The 23,663-nt window shown below is 37.6% G+C and overlaps 1 protein-coding gene across 1 annotated transcript in view; it reads right to left on the bottom strand.

The window, feature by feature from the left end:
- Positions 1–3,340: 3,340 nt before the first annotated feature.
- DCHS2 (dachsous cadherin-related 2) overlaps positions 3,341–23,663 on the bottom strand; it is a 107,671-nt gene continuing 87,348 nt past the window's right edge. The window contains exons 14-20 of the mRNA XM_088056987.1: positions 20,634–20,741; positions 17,629–17,840; positions 16,033–16,184; positions 13,086–13,216; positions 11,303–11,589; positions 8,334–8,472; positions 3,341–6,920 (exon numbers count right to left, since the gene is read on the bottom strand). Of these exons, the coding sequence (XP_087913113.1) occupies positions 4,294–6,920; positions 8,334–8,472; positions 11,303–11,589; positions 13,086–13,216; positions 16,033–16,184; positions 17,629–17,840; positions 20,634–20,741 (3,656 nt within the window). The 3' untranslated portion in view covers positions 3,341–4,293. The remainder of the gene's footprint in view (positions 6,921–8,333; positions 8,473–11,302; positions 11,590–13,085; positions 13,217–16,032; positions 16,185–17,628; positions 17,841–20,633; positions 20,742–23,663) is intronic.

Below are 23,663 nucleotides of genomic sequence, written 5' to 3'. Positions count from 1 at the left end.
ATGAGATTTTAATTTGAAATTTTGAAAACCACGATAGATTCCTTCAGTCCTTTACTATGATATCTGCATTTTCAAGCATATCGTTTGGCTCCTAATGCTTCATCCAGTACAGGACTTATCAGGGTCAGTCAAAAATTTATATAGTAACAAGGCAGCAATTGTGATTTTTGTGACTATCATCAGCTAAAGGATTTGGTACTTTCTTCATTGCTCAAGTAACTCATACATGTCAAGAAACAGAATCATTTTGCAATTCTAGCCTACCCTGCTGCCTCCCAGTATTCTTTACACGTGCTTTTCTATTACTTTTTACACATTTTAGAAGAAAAGTATCTGATGTTTTATGAGGAATAGCCATAGCAGCAATGTAAAGTGCAAGCCTTAACCAGGAAGTTTTAGATCTTCTATTTTTTCCCTTCTATAAGGCCCCTTTTCTTTTGCTTAGGCATCTACATTTTTTCCAGTGTTTTTTAAATGTTGTATATATTTATGGAGGAATTTTCAAAGCCACCAAGAGGATGTCAGACTGCAGATTTCTGAATGAGTTCTGAACACACAAATCCATGCACAGACTGAATATACATTAGGCTTTCCATACATGCTAGCAAACAGCTAACAGAACTGGCAACTATGAGGCACCCAAAATTATACTCAATTTGATTCTGCAACACTTTAGTTATTGCAACCAGACCATCTACAGGCAACTAAGCCACATATTGCCATGGTGAATTGGTTCTGTTGTGACAGATATTAAGAGCAAGAAGCTGCAAAGTGATTTCACTTGCCAAGCAAGCCAAATCCTAAATATAATCCTCCCACCACAGTATATTCAATTACAAAGTCACAACTGCCTCCTATTCCAATTAGTGCTTTTACAGGATTTTAGGGAACACCCCCTTCCATTTGGGGCCAACCAGTGCGATTCCCTTCCTGTAAGGATTCAGTTCCTGTGTTCTTCACACCTAGAGGGTTGGTTTTCAAGAAGCAATGTAGGCATCACCATTGGGAGGGGGTCTAATCCAAATGGCCTCACACATGCCTATGGTGGTCAACTGGATTGTCAACTGGTCTTTGAGCTGGAAAAGTATAAAGCCATATGGGCACAACTGTCAGTCTGGTGCTAGCTGATGTCCTAATAACATTTACTCTTTTTTTGTCAGGGCATCATGTTTGCTGTTTATAGATGTCCCAAAAAGAAGAGTTAAATAAAGTTTTCAGGAAGCTACATGTCAGTTATAGAAAACAAGTGGCATGCAGTGGATGGATGGCTACCAAATGTAAACAATACTAGGAATTGTCAATGCAATAGACTTAGCAACAAGGGTTCACTTATAGCACAACTATTTTTACCTAAAACTGCTTTTGGAATAATCATTTAGGAATAATATTCAGCTGAAGATAAAATACAAATTTAATATGGACTTACGTAGGTAACCAGTGTTTTTAGTATCATTTTAGAAAACAGGCATACAATGTTACAATCTGTAAATAATAGGTTCCCCAAAAATATGAAGATTTTTTTCCCCTTTGCACAGAAATCTGCTTAAACATCAATATAACAATTACTACCGGTAGATGGAATTTTTATATCCATTTGGTAGTGATTTACACCAGTGTTTTCAAGGCTGCCAACAAGCAAATCCAGAGGGCAGGCAGCCAAAATTCCAGAAGAGACAACTGTCTTTTATTTTATAGCTTATGCTTTTTGAGCTTAATATGATTTTCCACTAACAAGTTCTGTACCTTCTCCAAAGTGCTAAAACTAGTGTGCAGAATTCCAAAGTAACACAGCCTCTTCAAGGCAAGCTAATATTAAAGTCATGGTAAATTATAGAAGTTTTACTGTTTACTTAGGGGAAAAAAAACAGGTTAAAAGAACTTTGGGTGATTTATTGCAGACACTTGTTTCAATGCTTAAGTTTTTGAGCTTGACTATATATGACACAATATATCAGCAAAGTGTTGTTCCCCGTTTGACAAAAAAAATCAATAAATACCAAGAAGACAAGGAAAAGATTGCTGTAACACTTAATAGGAGCACAAAGTATGCATTGGTTATTTCATGTGCTTGATAAATAGAATGCAAATCATATCTAATCTTCTTAGAAAGGCATCAAAAACAAGTTGAATTTGAAGGAGCTAAAAATGCACAAACAGAAGCTGTTTTCTTGTTTTTTAAAAACTCTAGGAGGTGGGCACCCATTAGCAAGATGACGTCCAAATATTGTCCTAAATATGATTACTGATGCTTTCTAATGATTTCTAATGCTAATAGCATTAGAACATTTGCAAGAGCCATATTAGCAAAGAGAAAACTACTCATCCATTAGCCTAGACTCCACACATGAAACAAAGGCCTTGTTACTTGCTTCATATCTGTCAATGTGAAGGATGAAACAGTTTTGCTGTGTAAAACATTCATTCTTCCACTGGTACCATGTTGCAAAGATGACTCCTCTAAGGACAGCATGTGCTCAATGATCACCAGAGCAATAGCTGCCACTTGTCCATGACCATCTGAAACTGAAATCAAATTAGCAAAGTTGTTGACTTCACAGAAAAGATAGCTCTGTGTGCTTTCTGATACTATAACTGCACAGAAACGAACACCCAAAGAACACCTTTCACTGTATTTAGAAATTATAACTTCAGACATGTAAGTTAAAGCCAACCAGGCTGTATATAACATAATGTCAATAGGCAGAGAATAACATTCATTCTGAAATAATGTCCTTAAGCTGAAGCTCTGTGTTCAGATATGAACTGGGAATGGCTCCTTTTCCTTGCTTTCTTCTCCCTGGCACAGTTTTTTGCCTGACTACAAAACTTACAATCCCATCTTCTTTCTTAGTAAAATTTGTCTGTCCCAATGAATTACAAAGCTACATCTTGTTTCCAACTCCATGGCAGTACAGAGAACAAATGCTAGGTTTAAAAAAAGCACTCTTGCATAGCATGGATGTAGTGTCAGTGCAGCCTCAGAAACAGGATCTTATTCAAAGACTGGTTATGAGCCCACAGGCTGCAACTGTTGACATTCATGCTTGAGAAAAAGCAGCCACTGCACGTGTTACTTATTCCACAAAATCACTCAGCCTAACCACAATGCATGCTTTCCCTCCACCTGTTATGACCTGTACAATGTATACCTCTGTACACATCCAACTTGCAGCAGATTCCGAGGTACCAATTAGACACCTCCTTATAGCCCAGTTTTAATACATATGATGCAAAAGACTTTTAAACATACATTGAAGAAAAAACCAGTTATTCTAGATGTATTTTCTGTGTATTTTATTGATCAATATACAAGCATATACAGCATGTGTATGTGTCTGGATATACATACGTACACAAAATGCCATGTGTATGATACATACAACAAGCAAGGCCAGATTATCTGGTCTTGCAGAGATCTTTGGTCCAGCACAGAACCAAAGACTGGGGTGGAGTCATACATGACCTTCAGAACTGTAACGCTGTCTGTTCCTACAGCTGCCTAAGCACCAGGGCAGCCTCTGTAATATGACAAAAAGACAACTGATAGCTACTTGAGATCTAGTAATAGAGAAGATGGTTGTCTTTATCCTACCACTGGTTATTCTGTTTTCCACAGGTGACCCATTATTTCGATTATTGTGACCTGCTGGCTTTAAATCAGGAGATAAACAAAAGGTGCACAGAACCTGCTGAGTGGGTTCCACAGTACAAAGATAGCTAAGAAAGCCCACTAAGGAGCCATTGCAGATGATGAAACCACACCAGGCCAAACAGACCGTTGGGACCCAGAGGCTGAGCTGTGGGAAACCTGGGTAAACACTAAAGAAAGATCTCAGTAGGAATCCTTGTTTCATCCTTTGTCCACCCCCAAACCTGCTGTACTTACACATCACCCCAGTACCCTCTGCTAATACCACCACAGAAGCAGTCAGAACCTACCAGTATCCTAATGATTGGTTTCCACAATAAAGAATTACTTCCATTTATTTGTTATTACTGTATTTTATAAGAAATACTGTAAAACTGGTCAAATTGTCTATCAGACACTTGGCTGTGTGTTTTACATAGGAAACTACAGTTGTGAGCTGAAAGAGAAGCCTCATGCTCTCACTGTATTTTGGGAAGAAGAAGTAGTATAGTTACCAAATTTCTAGCTGTTTTATATTTTAACTTTTCAGGCTCATGAAAACAGAATACTGGTGATACAGCTCTGACAGGCATATTTTGCTGTTAAAAAGTAACAAAATACATTTTAAGCCATATTTTTACCATAAAATACTGACAGTTAATAACCTAGACCTGAATTTCTTCCTCTGTTGCAAGTTCGTAGCTTGGATCAATAAGACATGTTCCTATCATTTTCCCATCACACACTACTGGAGAAGCAGAAGGTGTCTGCATGGTAAGCAAAGACAGAGTAGGAGAAAACTTAGGGGTCATGGCTGGTGGAGGGTATTCATGATTATGGATAATAGGAGGGTAAGGGTATTTATTAAAAGCTTGCTCTGATGTTATATTTGGCATTCTTGGTGGCACTGTCCTTATGCCAGGCTGTGCTACTGACGTTATCAAGGGAGGAGGGAAAACAAGAGATTTCCTCTCCTTAGAGAAGCTGTGAATGTGAACATTTTCATCTTCCAGTTCTGCAATATCATTAAACACTGAGGCAAGAGATTGAAATCTGGGTTCACAGCAGAGCACATAATCCCAGTTATAACCACCTCTGAGATCCTCATCAGAGGTGCCAACAGTTGCAAGCAAATCATCCCCAGAGTCTTCCCTATTTGACATCAGGACATAGTCTCTTGTGAGGTCTGTCATTATGACTTCTTCTTTTATTCCAATTTTCTTAAGTGTTTGAGACAAAATTTTATGTGCATAGGCTGTGTCACAGGCTTCTTCTCTGCTTTCTCCTTTAATGGTCTGCACATTCTCCATGCTTTGCATGGTAGCTGTGACATCTGTCTCTCCAGACTGATAGGAGAACTGATCAGACTCTCTTGGGATCCCCGAATCTGGCATCTGCGAGCCGTGCTCGCTCAGTGCTGAGCCAATGCTTTTTCTACAAGGATACTCATAGATCCGTTTGATTTCCTCATCCTCTGCAGTCTCTCCTTCAGCAGAACCATGGCCACTGGAGTCTGAATGCCTGCAGAAGACATCATCATCCTTCCCCTCTCCAAGTCCTGCTAAGCTCAGCCATTTTGCTATAGCACCCATGGGAAGCATACTGCTCTCAGTACTTTGGATTTTCTGGCAGTCCTCAGCTTCTCTTACTGAATTCACATCAGCAGCTGAGGAGGATACTGGGTTTTTTTTCACACAAGCATTCATCAGATCTTTGTGCTTAAGTCTCAGAGTAAGTGTGATAAGACTGATGGCAAGCAGCAGGAACACCATCAGTGAGATGGAAACACTCACTGTCAGGCTGTGTGCTGACACTGTGGGATCACTATCAGGAGAATTGGAAACATTTACAAAAACAGTGCATACTGTGAACCTTGACACAATTTTGGGGCTATGAGCTCTTACCAACAGTTTCAGAGTATCATCATTCCTTTGGATGCCATTTTTCCATCTGTGAACAGTCTGAGTCAAATAAATATTGCCATTGGTTTCATTCACAGAAAAGAACGGAGAAGGTTTTAAAAGGGAATAATGAACAACTCCATCTACTCCACCATCACTATCTGATGCTGTCACTCTGCCAATCAACTGACCTGCTTCATTCTTCTCAGGGAGATTAAAGAAATAATATTCCTGTGTAAACACTGGGTCAAATTCATCCCTCCCCTCAATATCTACCTGAACTGTAGCAGTAGCCAGTGAATCACCTTTGTCTTTTGCTTGAATTATGAGACAGTAGCTATTTTGACTTTCATAGTCAAACATTTGCTTTGTATGAATATCTCCTGTTAAAGGATCAATGAAGAACATGTCATGGTCTCTAGCAGCTCCACGATGAGCCAAACATGAAGACTGAATGGAGTAGGTAAGGTGCCCATAGGAGCCTTTATCAAAATCCAATGCACAAACAGCACACACAAAAGAAAAGGTAGGCAGATTTTCAGTGACAGTGCAGCTCAGACTGGGAAACAAAAAAAGTGGGGCATAATCATTGTCATCTAGGACACTAACAAAAACAACAGCAAAAGCCATATTTTTTACATCAGTTCCTCCATCTGTGGCTTGGATAACCAAAGTGAATTTCATGGTATCTTCATAATCCAGCATTTTCGTCAAATGTACAGATCCAGTTCTACCATCCAAGCAAAAATGCCCTCTGTCATTTCCAGAGATGATAGCATAAGTGATCTCTGCATTAGTGCCTGCATCACAGTCTCTTGCTGAAACTTCAGTGATGTGACTGCCTATGGGGATGCTTTCTTTGACATGAACATGATACTCTGGGCTGCTAAACACTGGAGGATTATCATTAACATCCAGCACAGTTATCAGCACTGTAGCAGTTGAATTTAAAGAGGGCGTTCCACAATCAGAGGCAAGGAGAACCAACTGGTGAGAAGCAGCTGTTTCCCTGTCAAGAGCATTGCTCAAAACAAGATTGCTGGCAAGTTTGTAGGATATTTCTGACCCCATGACACTTGTTTCTATGGAGAATAAATTCTCAGCATTGCCACCAATAATAGAGTATTCAACAAGCGTGTTTTCATGCATCCAATCACAGTCGATGGCTGAAAACAGGAGGACAGTTTCTCCAGCTGAGGCATCCTCACTCACACTGAGATTGTACAGGACCTCTGTGAAGCGAGGGACGCAGTTATTGACATCTTCTACACGCACCTCTACGGAGGTAACTGCACTCAGAGGGGGACTGCCACCATCTGTGGCCTCTATCAGGAGATGAATAATGGAAATATTTTTCAGCTGCATAACTGGTTCCGTGGTAAACAGCGAACCTGAAATAAAACAGAATTAACAAAAGCCCACACTTCACAGGCAAGTAAATGTGACTCCAAAAGCTGATTCTAAACAGTCATACTTTAAAATAACCCAGCTGTAATGGCTGTACACAACAAAATAACTCTCTTGCATCTGGAGAGTAGTGGGTCAACATCTGCAAGGATATCAGTGACAAGTGGCCTTCCCCCAGGGGTCTATACTGGGGCCAGTACTGTTTAATACCTTCCTCAGTGACATAGACAGTGGGGTAGAGTCCACCCCCAGCAAGTTTGCAGATGACACCAAGCTGAGTGCTGCAGTTGACTGCCTGAGGGATGGGATGCCATTCAGGTGGACCTGGACAAACTCAAGAAGTGTGTCCATGGGAACCTCATGAAGTTTAGTAAAGATGAGTGAAAGGTTCTGCACATGAATCAGGGAAACTTTTGATATCAATAGAGGGTAGGGGGGAAAGGGATCGAGAGCAGCCCTATGGAGAAGGACTTGGGGATATCAGTAGATGAAAAACTGGGCATGACCCATCAATGTGCACTTACAGCCCAGAAAACCAATTGTATCCTGGGCTGCACCAAAAGCAGTGTGGGCAGCAGGGAGAGGGACATGATTCACTCCCTCTGCTCTTGTTAGAGCCCACCTGGAGTGCTACATCCAGCTCTGGAGTTCTCAGCCAAGAAAACACATGGACCTGTTGGAGTGAATCCACAGGAGAGCCATAAAAATGATCTGAGGACTGGAGCCCCTCTCCTATGAGAAGGGGCTGAGATAGTTCAGCCCAGAGAAGATTCCAGGGAGACCTTACTTTGGCCTTAAAGGGGGTTTATAAGGATGAGGACAGACATTTTAATAAGGCCTTTTATGATAGGACAAGGTGTAATGGTTGTCAACCATTATATCAAAGAGGATAAATTCAGATCAGATATGAGGAACAATTTTTTTCGATGAAGGTGGTGAAACACTGGAATACATTTCCCAGAAAGGTGGTGGATGCCCCATCCCCAGAAAATTCAAGACCAGGTTGGACAGGACACCAAGCAACCTGACCTATTTGAAGATGTCTCTGCTCATTGCAGGGGGGTTGAACTAGATTACCATTAAAAATCACTTTCAAACTATTCCATGATTCTAAGAAATCATAGCTAATGCTGTGAAGGCAAGACCTCCTCTCAGCGATGCAGCATGAAATACACACACTGCATTTAGACCAGAAAAAATATTCATGGTTTGGGGACAATCTGAGAACTGCAGTCTTTGATGTGATAGCTCCCCACTGATAATGACAGATTTAGCAAAAAAACTACTTTGGCCACCACAAATTTCCAGAATTCAAGTAATCACTGGCAACAGGTGAGAAAGTAAGAGGACTTTGATTTATACTTAAAAAGCTGAAATAATAAACCATGAAGACTCACCATTCTTGTGATCAATGGAAAATCCCCCAGAGGAAGAGAGGATTTTGTAGGAAATCATTCCATTATGTTCAGAATCCCTGTCTATGGCAGAGAGTGTCAGAACAGTGGCATCCATAGAAATGAGCTCTGGCAAATTCACCTGGCATATAAAGCAAAAATAGAGCTTAATAAAAGATTTTAGACATTAAAAAATTTGCCTTATTTGATCTTATTAGTACAACCCACACAGTTCCCAGCTTTGGAAAAAGTTTTACCTACCCAGTTTCTTCTGGGATAAAATCAGAAAGAGTTGAGATATTGAAAGCTATGCCTTCAATATGGCCAAAATTCATAGTAAGCTTTAAACAGTAGTCAAATCCATCTAGTTCATTATGACAACAAGTTCAGAGAAGAAACAAATCATGTTTTTCAGAAATACATTTATAGACTGCAACTAAAGGCTTTTCCCCTTGCTTTCAAAAGCCCCTTCATTTCCATACATGGAACACAGTCTGCAGTTTCAGTCTGGAGTATATGACTGCATGCTAAAAAAGCCAATATATGCAGCCTGAAAATTCCAACACAAGGGCACTTAATCACCACTGAATTATTCCTAGAATTTCTATTCTCAAAATACTCCTTTTTTTTTTTCTTTTAGGAAGCCAAAAAGTCCATTCCCTTTTTAAGCATTTTCATTGTTTTAAGTCTAGATACAGCACTTTTGTGACCAAAGTTTCCTTCTACCTTATAAATCCAATTTCAAATGAACAGTATGATACAGCAACTACTTCTGTCATAACTTGAAGTGTTAGTTTAAATAATTTAAACAGAGAGATTATATGTTTATAATAACCACATACATATATTAAAATATATATGAGGAGCATAAATATGAAAACACTTGAAGGAACAATAAAAGATAAAAATACAGGATGATGAATAGGGAATTACATATATCATCAACCAAAAAGAAGCAGTGCATTTTACTTGCCAAGCAACACATCAAAACATCAGGATTGTGGAAGAGAACCTTGGCTATTTACATTAAAAAAGTAAATAAACCTACACTGTTTTGAATCAAATTAATAATGTTCCCTGTAATGGCTGCTCCAATCTACAAAACTTGCAAGTACTTGCCTAAACTGCTCTCCAAAATCAGATGAAGGTTCAGAATCGTATGAAGGTCTAAAAATCATTTAATATGAATAGTGCACTTTTTCCAGAATGTAGATTTATGATTTTAAGTTGGAAATTTACACAAATTCTGTCCACTCAGGCACACAAAAGTTCCACAGGTGCCTACAGTTTGTCCTGGAGGTATATAAGTGACTAAACTACTGTGCCTGCACATGCTCAGAGGTTGAAAATTCTTTACTAAGCTAAATGTTTAGACTTATTTCTTTACTAAAACTGTCTGAGACTTAAAAGTGGAGCATTAGTAAATCCAAGTCTTCTGCGGTGCCTCATATTTTTGGCTCTGAGGACATCTACCACACACAAAAACCACCAAGTCAAACAGCTCAGTTCACAGGATTGCAGAATGCCTGGGGCTATTGGGCACCACCAAGGTGCAATCCTTGGTCAGAGTAGGGCCACCTAAAAGAGGGTGCCCACAACTGCATACTGCTGAGTTTTGAATATCTCCAGAGACAGAGACTCCCCAACCTCTCTGGACAACCTGTGCCAATACTTAGCCACTGTTAGAGTTTGGAGAAAATCTTAAAAAAAAAGCGTTTCCTGATGTTTGAATGGAATTTCTTGTATGTTCATTTACGCCCACTGCCTCCTGTTCTGTCACTGGACACCACACAGAAGACTTTGGTTTGTCCATCTTTACTTGCCCATGCTAGTATTTACACAGATTGGTAAGTCTGAGCCTTCTCTTCCCCAGGCTGAAACACTCACACTGTAGGCTCTTCTGGGCCTTAGCCCAAGCCTAACCCCACACCAAGTCCTAAGGAAACAAAACCTCTGGCAACTTACTTTTCCCGTGGCAATTTCATTAAGGCTCAGACTGGACATTCAGAAACATTTATTTATGTAGAGGGTGGTCAAACACAGGAACAGGTTTCTCAAGAAGTGGTCAATGCCCCAGGCCTGCCCATGTATAAGAGGCATTTAGCCAATGCCCTTAACAGCATGTTTTAGCTTTTGGTCAGCCCTAAAGTGGTCAGCACTTGGATTAGATGATGTTTGTAGACCCCATGCATCCCAAACTATTCTACGAGTCAATGATTCTATTTTATAGATGCTCCATTTTCTTTAATCTCCACTTTTCACTATGGCCCACAGCTGTCCATATTCACTAAAAGAGATTTGTTTTCACTGTTGGACAACTTCACTTCTACAACAGTACAGCAGTTTAAATGCTTGTCCAGGAGTCCAAAAGATGAGCTCTGTACCCTCCTCAGTCTCAGGGGATGCTGGGGAGGTCAAAACTCATATCCTTCACTCCCTAGGTGAGTGCCATTGTTGTAATGCAGCATTACACATTGCAAACTTCATGTGCATCACCTACCACAGGGGCATTTGCTACACCTCTGAGGAGCTGTGTAACTGAAAATGAAGAAATGAATGCATAGTAACAGGACCAGTATAAAGGTACCAACTTGTTTAGCATTCTCTCAGAAGAAAAAAGTTCTTAACACTGGACTCTGCTCCCCAAACTGAATTGGATTGTGTCCAGTAACTCCTAATGATGAATGCATGGTTTATGGAATACAGTTAGCATTCACACCAATTGCCTTCTGAAGACAAACCATGAACATTGAAACTGAACAGTTTCCTCAGTCCTTTTAGTAGAATTCTTATGAAAGGGCTGGAGGTCCCTAGAAGAGCTCTGTTCTCTTTCTGCTCCACAATAGTTTGCAGAGACCTTCTCTCTCAGCGTTCACATGCATTTTAAGACAAACAGAAACAAGCACTCCTACTATTTCTCATCCTATATGGAAAGATACCACATGCTAATTGTCCATTTGCCATGTTCCTACCTGATAAAAATCTTGAGTAAACACCGGAGGGTTATCATTGATATCCAAAACAAGGATGGTGAGTTCTGCTTCTGTTTGATGCACAGAATCTGAAACTATGATATGCAGTGTATACACAGCAGTTTCTTCAAAATCTAATGGTTCCACCACTATAATGACACCAGTGTGCTGATCGATGGAAAATTTCATTTCAGGACTAGTATCATAAATAAAACCAAACTGAAGTGCTGGCCTGGAGTCTGCATCACTTGCTGACACTTGAGTCACTATAAAACCAGGCAGGGCATCTGAAACAATAATTTTGAGAATAAGTCAGAGTTAAAAGATAATGTTACAATTTCTGAAGATTTTGCTTATTTTGTAATACTGGATTTGGATATATTTAATCTTTCTGTACAGCTTTTGATATATTTAAACTTTGTGATTTATAATAATCACAATATCCCAAGAATCACAAAATCACAAGAAAAGCTATGGAAACAGTAGTGGATTTCTTCAAAGCCATGTGCTGGATCCCAATTTTAATTTGGGTTTTCTTTAGACTTTCCCAGATCCAGTGTAGTCACAACAGTTTCTTCACCAGCAACAGGAACTTACATGGTTTTCCACAAGCATTTAGGTGACATGTATTTACTGAACAATGCCACAAGAATATTTAACTAAGGCAAAGACCCAGATCTGTGTAGCACCAGCAAATGCAATTCTGGAACTTTTCCAAAGGAGAAGGCCACTAGAGAGAAACAAGGCCTTCAGACAGACCTACATGGCACAAAAATATGAAGAAATCAAGGTATAATCCTATAAGATTGAGAAACTGCATACAGACAGCTTTTGTCATGGGCCAATTTGACAGTACCAGAGATTTCAAACTGAACCTATTAGTGATCATTTTACAAAGCCTGGAACTAACAGAAGCTAAAGCATTTCTCATTTGCATGCCTGGGGCACGAAGCCTCAAAAATATGGTGCCATGTTCTAAATAAAGGGTTTTTAAACAGAATACAAAAATCTAATTAAGTAACCAGTAGTTTACAGCTGCTCTCTGTCTATGAATTCTATACTTGTCATTACCAGTGGCAGGTAAATTTAGCAAAGACTAAAACATCAGAAAAGACAAACTTGATATCTTTTGTTAACAGGAGCACTGGTGTTTATAATTTTTCTGCTGTGTATCTTAATGCATTCACATGTACAATGCCTGTATTTGAAAATTACAGACTTACTACTCAATGTGCAGATATTGAGCTAATGTCACACAACATACAAGATGTATGCTAGGATGAGAACTCAGGAGGTCCTGATGACCTTAATCAGGAGGTCTTAATGATCATCAACTGGATCTAGCTAAAGAGTCTGATTAAAACTTCATTCAAATTTACAGTAAGCATTTCTTATGATGAATCACAATGAAGCTCAAAATGTCTAATTTCTAGAAATGGTGGTTTTAACACCAAACATTTTTATTGGAGAAGAGCAGAAATTGAAGACATGTGAAGGGTATGATACTGAAAATGAACAGATTAAAGTTTTATTTCTGCAGATTTTTTCCCTCCTGAATTGCCTGTGGTTTAATTCCAAACTATTCTTAAACACAGTGTCTAAAGATTAAAAATAATGTCTCTGAGAATAAAAGCAGATCACAATTTGCTTTGATACTTCAGCTTTAATACTATCCATTATAATTTTTATTACAGTTGTTTGGTTACACAAATCACCGAAAGCACTAAATCATTATCTGAGAATTCCTAGCCTTAACAAAACTTAGCTGTACTTTCACACTTACTTTCTGGGACCTTCACTTCACCTAGTGGTTGGACAACTGGAGCGTTGTCATTAACATCTAACACTTGTATCCTCACAATACTTGTAGCAGAGAGTCTGGGGTTTCCTTTATCAGCAGCTTGTACAACCAACCTACAATTAAAGGAGGCACTAATTGTCACTTTTGATCAGAAATCACTGAATCATCCAACACTATTACAAGCAGGGGAAGTTTTAAAACCAAAAAGATAAGCCATTTCTGTTCCTCATTGCAAGCCTTAAATTCCATCTTTCTTTCTGTAAGGCTGACTGTGCACAGTTTTACTTTTTGGTTTTGCAGGAAAAATGTCCAGGAGATTCTATATGGCAAAAGAATGGTAAAATCGCACAAAGAGAAGGAAGGGTTCATCTGTACTCATTTCATCCAATTTCATATTGAATTTAAGTGGTTAAACAACTCTTTCAAATAAGAGATGGTTCTCCCATTGGTAATTCAGAGCAGGAATTAAAACCTAAGTACTAAATTATAATTTGCAGGAACCTGACTCTCTTCATTATTTATGAAGGGACAAAAGGGATGTGGAAATTGGAAAATGCAAAAACATCCAAAATATAATTCATGCAGAATGCCTGAAGACACAGAGTAGCCCTTCTATTACATTATAAATGCAAGTGATAAAGTGAAAACCCTGAATACATGTGCCATTTGATAATTGCAAAGTTCCCACTGATTTTAGTGGGATTGGAATCTTGCTGTTAGATTAGAAAAGTTTTGACTGTACACTTCCATTTCACATCTGCATAAGGATGGGTTGTAAATTTTGTAAACAACCTTTTCATTTCCACAAAAAATATGCAGCAAAGAAAATGGTAAGCAGCAACATGATAAACATGGATAAAAGGTTTACTCTTTGTGGGAAGCACTTTCTGAACAATAAAGAGCAAACATAAACTGAGATTATTTGGAAGACTTTAACACTTCCCAGTAGGGAAGATTCCAGAAGGGAATGCAAAATTAAATCTAACTCAACAGGTGATCTTAAAAAAGAAAAATAGGAAAAAAGGGAAAAATGAGCTATGCTAAAGGATATACAAGTCAACACCGAGCATCTCAAACGTTTTATGCATTAACAAGTGTTTTCATGTTGCGCCATGTTTTTTTTTTTTGCCTCCCTGAAGATCTTCTAAACACTTTATTTCTCCCTCTTTCTTCTAACTAACAGTTAAGAAGTGTCAAATAGATATTACTTCCTAAAAGTTCACTTGACAGTATGGAATACCAAGGCTGTAACACAAGCTGTGGCTTGCAGCATTTCCATTCCTTAACCACACCAGCTCTTCTCTGGGTATCCTTGTGGTTTCTGATCTGACAGAAGACAACTTAAATTGCACGCTTGTATTCAATCAGTGACCATGCATAATTCCATATAGAAAGTGTATTTTTTCTACATTGAATATTGGTATGGTATACATATGGAAATATTTTACTAAAAATAATCACTTTCTAAGGTTTCATGAAAAAAACCCACTCATAAAAACATCTTAGCCAAGGCATTAAAATTAAGGTTCTGTCAACACTTTCATTATAAGCCCTGTTGTAAGGAACTTAGAACTTCTGGGGATGAAAATGTTCAATTCAGATATATAAACAACTCCTTGCAAGTTGGAGAAAACCAACAGTAACATTTTGACATCAAACAGGAAAATAGTTTTGAAAGCTGCTTTTGCTATTCACTTTTCACCTAACAATGTACAGATTATGAACTCAGAGAGAAGGAAAATGAAGCTACAGATTCCCTGAACAAACTGTCCAACTCAAAGTCTAGAATTCAAACATAGATACTGAAATAAATCAGGCTCCCAGTTAAAGAGAGATATGAGAATTATTATGCTCCCATGCTCAACATTTCACTAACATTAAACATCCTTCATCTGAAGGACTGATTCCAGGTGTACTAGTTAAAAATAAAATGTATTATGCTATTTAAATTTTTGAAAATCAGAATTGATGCTTTTGATTCAGTGAAAAAATGAAAAAACCCCTCCAAATTAAGTGTCCCGTACATTAATAGTATTTTGGTGCCATTATTATCAAATCAGCCTGATACCAAAAAAAACCCCACACACTCTGTCAATCTTCTTTGACGTGGTTTTCTACAAGTTATTCTCATTGATAAGAATTCACATTGGATGTTTAAAACTTTGAAGTCCCACAGGACATGAAAACTTGAAAATATTTTAACTGATACCACAACCAGATGTAAAAAAAAAAATAATTTCTAGTGACACATACACAGAAATAATACTTTTTGTGGAGATTTCAGTACTTAAAATGGGTCTATTAATGAATCTGCATATTCACATTTTCTCCTCAAGGCATTATTTATTTGTTTTCTAATTCCAACTATGGCATGACCTATAAAGAAAAATTGTCATGTCCACTTGACCGTATTTATTCAGAGTTTCTGAAAAACAGGAAAAAATTAATACTTAGTGCAAGACAGGTTATAGATGGAAACAGTTTAAAAAGAGACTTTATCATATGATTGAGTAGAAATTTTGAACTATTGACCAATTAAAAATAAGAACATATCCCTATTTCTTGGATTTGATTTGAGTGTTTTCACAGTGTCTTTATAAAGAACATTTCCCGAGAGGGAATGGATGTACAATTATTAATAAACTAAAAACCAGGAACTGTCATTATTCCTATAGTGAATAATCACACTTATATCAGTAAGTGTTGCCATTGATTAACTAGACTATATTTCTTTCTCTAAATTTGAAAAGTACACAAGAATCTAAAGTACAAATGGGCAGCTTTAGTGCTGTTCTCAGTGCTGTCTGGCTTGCACCCAGGTTCTGTGGGTAATGGATATCAACAGGAAACTATGAAATATGTAACATGAATATTCTCAAGTTAGACTGGACAAAAATAATACATTTTTATTAGAAGCTTACATACAAACCTGTAAGATGGAGTGTTTTCATAATCTAGGCCTGTATTAGTTGCTAGAATTCCTCGTGCTGAATCAATTAGAAATGTTGCATTTTCATTACCAGATAAAATTGAGAATTCAGTTTCTCCATTCAGCCCACTGTCAAGGTCAGTTGCAAATACCTGTTTGTGAGCAAACCTGAATCTTAATTAAAAACAGTAGAATGTGATTTCAGAAAGAAAACCTTTATACCAAAGTCAGATATTTCTGATTACTTTCTTTTCGACTGCACATATTTAAATAATTCATCATCTTTGTCCCCAGCTTGAGTGTCATGTAAGGTCACAAAATCTGCTCATGAACTGCAATGGGCTGCACATGAATGAGTAATTTGAAATTCAGCTACATAAAGCATTAGGGCTGAATGTAATCATTTTACTATTACTCTTCTATTAGAATGCTCTCCCTGTTGAGCACATAAATATGCGCTTTCTCAGTGGTACAGGACTGACCTTTATAGTACTGCTGCTATACAAACAGATAAAGGATAAAATAATTGAACTATTAAGCTTTCAGAGGTTTCATGGAATAGTTCATTAATTACCTTTTAAAAATACCAAACAGAAAACGTAAAAAGGGCAGAGGTAATCTGTAAAGATTTGCCAACAGAATAAGGAATATTCAGCAGCAGTGAACAGGTTTCTCAGAGTCCTCTAACTCTTTGAAAAGTCATCTTTGTATTTTTTTTGGTTGCTGAACAAGCATTATAATGAGTCTGGGATCCAAAACATAGTAGAGGCAACCAGTCAGACTGAATAAAGGAAACAGAATGTATTCTGTCATAAAATTTTGATTACACATCTGGCTTGACTGCCTTTTGATTTTTCTCCATTCCTGGACATATGTTTCTCTAAAAACAATGTCCATCAGTTTCTAATCACTTTGCCCAAAAGGCATTTGTAGCTTTTTCATTTATTTATTCTCTAGAGAGGGAATATCTTTAGTACCTAACATGACCCTCACCGTGACCTGACTTGCAATGCAAGAACATGTACTGAGGAAATTATGTGTTCTTCTAGTTCAACTGATGTCTTCTTTTGCTCTAACATGGCCAGCTGGAAACATTTTGTGAGAATGGTTCCATTCAGAGGAAGAAGTGTTTGCACATTTAAATTAAGACAAGCTGCTCTTTAGGCATCAGATTTTAAACTGAACATTGGGTTTGCCTCTACTAGTCTGATGAGTAGAAAGTATTCTTTTTATTTCTATAGTCCTTTCAGTAGAGGCATTAATACAAGACCCAGCCTATATTGTAACCAGAACCACAAATTTGAATGGTATTTTTCAATTGTGTGAAGATAGTAACAGAATTTATTTCAAAAAGAGAATTTAAATTCCAGGTGAACAGTTATTGAATGAATGATCTGATCTGAAATGTGGTCTAGAAAAAAAATAATTTAATATTTTAGACATCCAAGCAGAGTAGTAGCAACACCAAGAACCCCACTTCCAGTTTTCAAGACAGAGTGGTCCAGAACAGACATAGCAGGATTGTAGTGATGAACAGATCAGCCAAACTTCTTTTTAATTACAGCACTGTGCTTGGGAAGATATACTTCCACTCACCTGTATGATGTCTCTTTTAGGACTCTGGCCTTCCCATACCGATGCTTTGTAATAGCTTTGCTCAAATTTAGGTGCATTGTCATTCACATCTTGAATCAAAACTGTCACTCCACAGTACACGGTATTGAAGCTATTTTCAGCCACAGCTGTAAGATGTACTTTATGCTTAACTTCATAATCAAGGTACTTTGGCTCTTTTACTGTGATTGTACCTGTTTTTTTACAACAACAACAAAAAAAAAAAAGATCTCAAGATGTGACACATTCATTCAGAAAAAAACATGTACAAATGTAGTTATGAAATTCCTAACACATATGGTCATCTCTATTGAACACATGACAGAATTCCAGCAAGCTCGCTGTTGTGTCCTTTTTCTCCCTACCATCACCCCAACACGCTAGTTACTGAATAAATCTTGGATAGCTAAGCTTTCACCAGCCACCACTACACTGGCAAATTCCTAAAACTAAGCCAATTTACTAGCAGAGGAATAGAGACAAATTGTCTGCATGATGTTTCCTCCTCAGCACGTGACAGTGAGACAGCCATGTTGGAAGAGACACTTGTCCCTCATCTGACAGTGGCTACATCCACCCTCCCATCAAAATCCACATCCGGCCACAGCTGTAGCAATTTCTGTACCTGACTGACACACAGGCAAAACACTCCTAATGCAGGAAGCCCCCTCCCCTCAGCTGCTATTCTATCAAAAATAAACAAATAATGAGACTTATTGAGATGACAAGAAAAACTGGCCTGGCCACCTCCATATCAAACAGGAAATGTCCTTGGAAATCCATAGTCATTGTTTCAATGTTCTAGGAACATACTCATTCTCTGTTACATCTAATTTTCATTAGAATTCAAATCCAGTTTTGCATGGACTTTTCAGTAGTGACGTCATTCAATCTTGTTATCACAAACTTCGGCTATCATAAGAATGCATCAACTGTGGCTCTCCAAACTAGTGCTTTTTAATTTTTATTTTCTAGGAGAAGCAAACATTAACTAATGTTTACAGACATGCATCTTGAACATAAAGATTTCAAAGGTGCTTTATTTTCAGCACAACGCTTAAAAATATCACATTCTGTTTACAGAGAAAAGAAAACAGACAGTGACAGAAGAAATACACTTCCAGATGACACAGAGCAAACTGAAAGGCTCTAGTGTAGCATCAAACAAATAATTAAGTTTAAGGTACACCACCCTAGTGTACCTCACCAGGAGGAACACGTGAAAAAAACAGAGATGCTCATTCTTAGGAAGTGCACTTTAAGAAAAAACAGGGTAATAGTCTTCAAATATGTCAATAATAGAGGGGTTGGCTTTGTCTTATGTCTACTCTTACTAGACTAAGAAGTATTAAGTTTAAAACATTTCAGGAAAAATTCAGATAAATATAAATAAAAACTTTTCAACTGTGAAGACTTTCTCAAACTTTTGAGAGAGTTTGCAGAATCACTGTCCCTGATGGATTTTAAGGACAGTACAAATTTCTGTCAGATTTTGGCACAATTGATCCCCCTCCTGCATTGGAGGACATGTTCATGTTCATGTCTTTGAGTAACCACCTACTCTACTTTCTACAGTTCTGCAGTATAATAAAAAGTTAAAATGGTAGAAAGTCTTCTCCAAAGTGTGGTTAATTAACATCAGTACTTGAAAAAGGAAGTAGAGCAGACCTTCTGTTCAGAACCCCTATTAAAGACAGAGCATTGGTACAGCTCAAAATACTTCTGCAGTAGAAGCAATGGGTAAAAATTACTGGTGTCAAAATTATGCTAATATAAGCACTGCTCTTAAGAAGTCCTTAAAGGTTGAACTTCAATTAATGCTTTCTAAGAAACAGAAGAAAGGCTTCAGAGGAAAGGAAACAGAAGAAACCACAATGGATCAAATGTCTCAAAAGAAGACTTGTGACACATTCACCGCTATAGAAATTCCACTCCTGTTTGTGAAGCATGCTTATGAGACTCTTCAAAGTGTCATGTAACCATTTTTCAGCCAAGCTTGATAAAAAAAGTGAAAATCCCATTTAAATTTTCTTTTTTCTTTTTTTTTTTTTTTGAAGGCGATACTGGAGAATATTCACTTCCTCAGCAAAAAGCCTGTCTGGTTTAAGATGCTCTTTAGGGCTAATCTCTCTAGTTTTATGTCATTAAACTAAGAAGGACCTGAAAATCAAAAGTATGCACTTCAAGAGCCCCTCATCTAAAAAAAATTATTTCAGTGGTATGCCATTTGATGCCTTGAGACATCAGGATAATCAGAGGTTAAAGCCTTCAGAAACTCAGGGATAAAGCTATTTATTAAGGGTACCAACTATTTACACTGTTTCTGAGGAAAACTGCTATGTGCTACACTGTCTATACACCATCCCAAGAAGAGAGACTGCAGCTATTCAAAAGGCAAACTTATAGCAGATGTTTAGCAGCTGAGAGGTAGCCAGAGTAGCTGTGCTCTCTTACCAGCCCTAGAGAAGAACATGTAAATGTACACAGGGAACACCCCACTCTCCTGCACTTGGAATTCCTAACTGAAGAGCAGGTAAAAACTGCTGCAGAACACAAATACAATCACAAAAAATTAAACAGATTTGGCTTTAAAATGTGTTGAGGTTTGCCTGAAGCATTAATCAACAAGAGTCTAATGCTTCTACATTAGCAGTGTTTTGAAGGATTTTGTTCATTGAGTTTTGGGAAACTGTATGATGAGAAACAAAATGGAATCTCAGCTTGGATCACAAAGCAGTAGTTTATCAAGTCCCAGCACCTGGTGATCAATAGTAAATCAGAACTGAGTGTTTTAAACAGGTATACTGGTGTTCAATTTCTTTTTACCTCAAGTTTACGACAGTGCCTGGGTTTACTGATGACCTGCTCATTGTAACAGAATTATTACTAGGGAGAAATCCTAAGATATCTAGCCCTTGCTCTTGTGGTAGGAACTTGTTCATGTTCCAAAGTACACATAGACACTTGAAAAAAATTATAAAATGTACCTGTAGCAGGATGTATGGAGAATATTTCCTGATCACCGAAGATGCTGTATTTTATGTCTTCTCCTGTAAATTTGTGTTCATAAACTTCTACTGTTAGAAGTGATGTACCTATGGAAGCAATAAGACATTTTCATCATGCCCACCCTAGAAGGTTTTGTTCTTATTTTATAGTACTGGTATTAACAGCAGATGCACAACTTTGTACTAGGTTAGGTGCTCATCCATTAGTTTAGTAGACAGAGTAATCCTCCATAATTTTTCCTATATTACAAATTCATAGACAAAGATCTGTCTACCCCTCCTTCCTCAGTAAATTACACTGATAACAACTTTACCTGCCTGAATAAAATGATGAGATTTAACTTTTCCTAATTGCAAACTCACAGGACTCATTGGAGTTCTCTCTTACCTGAAGTCATATCTATTTTTTTTTTGTTTTTGGTGCATCATGTCACCCACAAATGAACAGAGTTTATTTTTTTCTCCATTTATCAGGATTCAATTTGAGTTTTTGAACAGTACCTTAAATTAAATATCCTTCAGAATTTTAATTAGCCACCTTTAGACAAAGAGAAAGAAAAGATTAAACTATGTGCAGAGCTATGTGTCAATTCACATGGAATCCAAATTCCATTAAAAGACCAATAATTTAATATAGAATGCAGGAGAAATGAAATAAAAATTCTGTTTAGAATAAAATAAAAGGGAAAGCATGGAACTGAATAAATTATCCTGCTCAGAATCATCACATTTAACAAAAATATAGCAAGTTTAAAAGGCATTATCAAAACCTCCAAATAATTATTCTTTTCAAGTGACCTAGGAAATTGTCTAGCATATATGGCCATTGATTTTAAATTTTTTAATTATTTAATTAAATTGTAATTGATTCCATGCAACTGTGATGGAATGAGGCAACCTGAGCTCTTTCAAACAGCACTAGAGGCAACTAGCTATTTTATTATATCACAAGGGACATACTGCTCATACTCAGTCTCCTGGATGCCACAGGAAAAGACTTTAGTATAAAAAAATGAGAGGAAACATTACTATTGCAATGATCTGATGCTTTTTTATTTTAGCAGTTACATATTACTTTTTAAAAACCAGAATTTTTCTACTAAGGGTTTGCTATTTTCTCTCAAAATCTGTCAGTCAAAAGCAAAAGTATTCCAATTTTGACATGTGATTTTCTATACTTGTCAATACTTGTAAGATATGTACTAGAAAAGCTCTGGAATCAACATTCATCTGTCCTGTATGTAAAGACAGATCTATGAATGCTGAGCTACAGCTTTTTAGGAACTAAAATAAGGGGCTGTAGGTTGAATTTTCATTGCCAAGCAACTTCTATTTGCTACAGAGAGCTGCAAGGACAATCATTCACAACATCCTCAAAGCAAAGTTAATGAAAGAAAAAAAACCCAAGGTCTGAAGAATATCCCTATTTACCTTTTAACACTGCATCTTTTTGTTTGTTTGCCTGGGCGTTTAAGAAGAAAAACTACCAGAAATAAAGGATGCAGCAGCATTTCTACTTGTATCCTTGTTTTTCAGAGGTTAGATTAATAAACTCTTGTTCTGAGTCCTCATATCCTAATCCTTTAAGCTCCACATTTTGCATGCAGATAGAATTGTTTACAAATTCTTTTTAGCAGAGAACAAATCTCTTGTGTTCTGATACCTTTCACAGAAAACTATTCCTCCAAACAGTGAGTTTTTGCAGTTCATTGTCAAAAAAATATGACCGAAGTGTAGTCTGTTGTGACATAAATGGGCCCTATACAGATAAAGAGCAACAGAAAACGTCTATCTGCTAAAACTCACCATTTCAATCGTGTAATTCACATGTGGCCTCAAGCAGAGGTCACATTATGTAGCTCTTAACAAAGAAAAATCAGGGAAAGGGAGTTTTGTCTCTGCAAAACACATTGCGGCTGAGATCACCACTGAAGATAGAGCAAGGCAGCAGGGAGATCAGGTGCAAAGCAGAAAGCAGTCAGATTGGCTTGAAATACTTGAAATTGACCTCTGAATTAGTTAAAAATATTGAAGGCATGAAGAGTGATGTAAAATATGTAAATCTAGGGTTTTTTTCAGTTTGATCACATACCGTCTCACTGCATATGGAAGTATCTCAAACTGTTTTATACAGTGTAGATCCCAACACTATGCCTGCAGACTCAAAACTAAAACATGTCAGTGAACAGCATTTGCCTACCTGGCCAAATCAGCTCCAAAACATTTGCTGAATTCTGTGTTAGGACACACATGTTTTATACACATGAGGTTTTTTTCTACATATGTTCTAACACCAGCACCACACTGAGCTTCTGCATCACGGCAGCATTTTCTTCTTTCTTCAGTACCCACTGTAGCAGTCTCTTTTCCCTGTCCTCTGCCATCTAACCTGTGTTCATCCCTGCCACTATTTCTTCAGACCTCTTAACTGCCATGAAAGGAAAAGCAGAGCACAGAGACAATGATTCAAGAACCATCTGGACACAATCCTGTGCCATGTGCTCTGTGATGACCCTGCTTGAGCAGGGCGGTGGGACCAGGTGACCCTTTTGGTCCCTTCCAACCTCACCCGTTTTGTGATTCTGTGATTTCAAGAATGAAGGGCTACATATTTGATATCTAATAAAAAAAGAAAATAGAGGAGTCAAGAAGTTTTACCAGTGAATCTGTCTCCAAGGAACTGTTATGCAAACAACCATTCAACTAAAAGTTGGGTAAGTAATAAAGGTTTCTTACCCTCTGAAGAGCACAGTGATCACTTGATTATTTATTGATTAGCTTCTATGTGCCTGCTGTAATACAGTTTATAATATTTAAAGACATTAAATATTCAATATTAAACAAAAAAAGTAGAAAAATGGGGTTTTCTGAAGGTTATTAAACTTGGAGGTCAAACACTTAAAGAAAAATGTGACCACAAGGACCAGTTCTTGAGGCACTTACCCATTTGATGGGTTTAGACTAAATTAAAACAAAGGACTCTTGGCTTTGGTTTTTTTGTTGTTTATA

This window comes from Pseudopodoces humilis, chromosome 6, assembly GCF_049639895.1.
Source record: "Pseudopodoces humilis isolate 2021_Gansu_Grassland_sample_001 chromosome 6, ASM4963989v1, whole genome shotgun sequence".
In the NCBI taxonomy this organism is placed as follows: domain Eukaryota; kingdom Metazoa; phylum Chordata; class Aves; order Passeriformes; family Paridae; genus Pseudopodoces; species Pseudopodoces humilis.
This window is presented reverse-complemented; position numbering and strand designations above follow the sequence as displayed.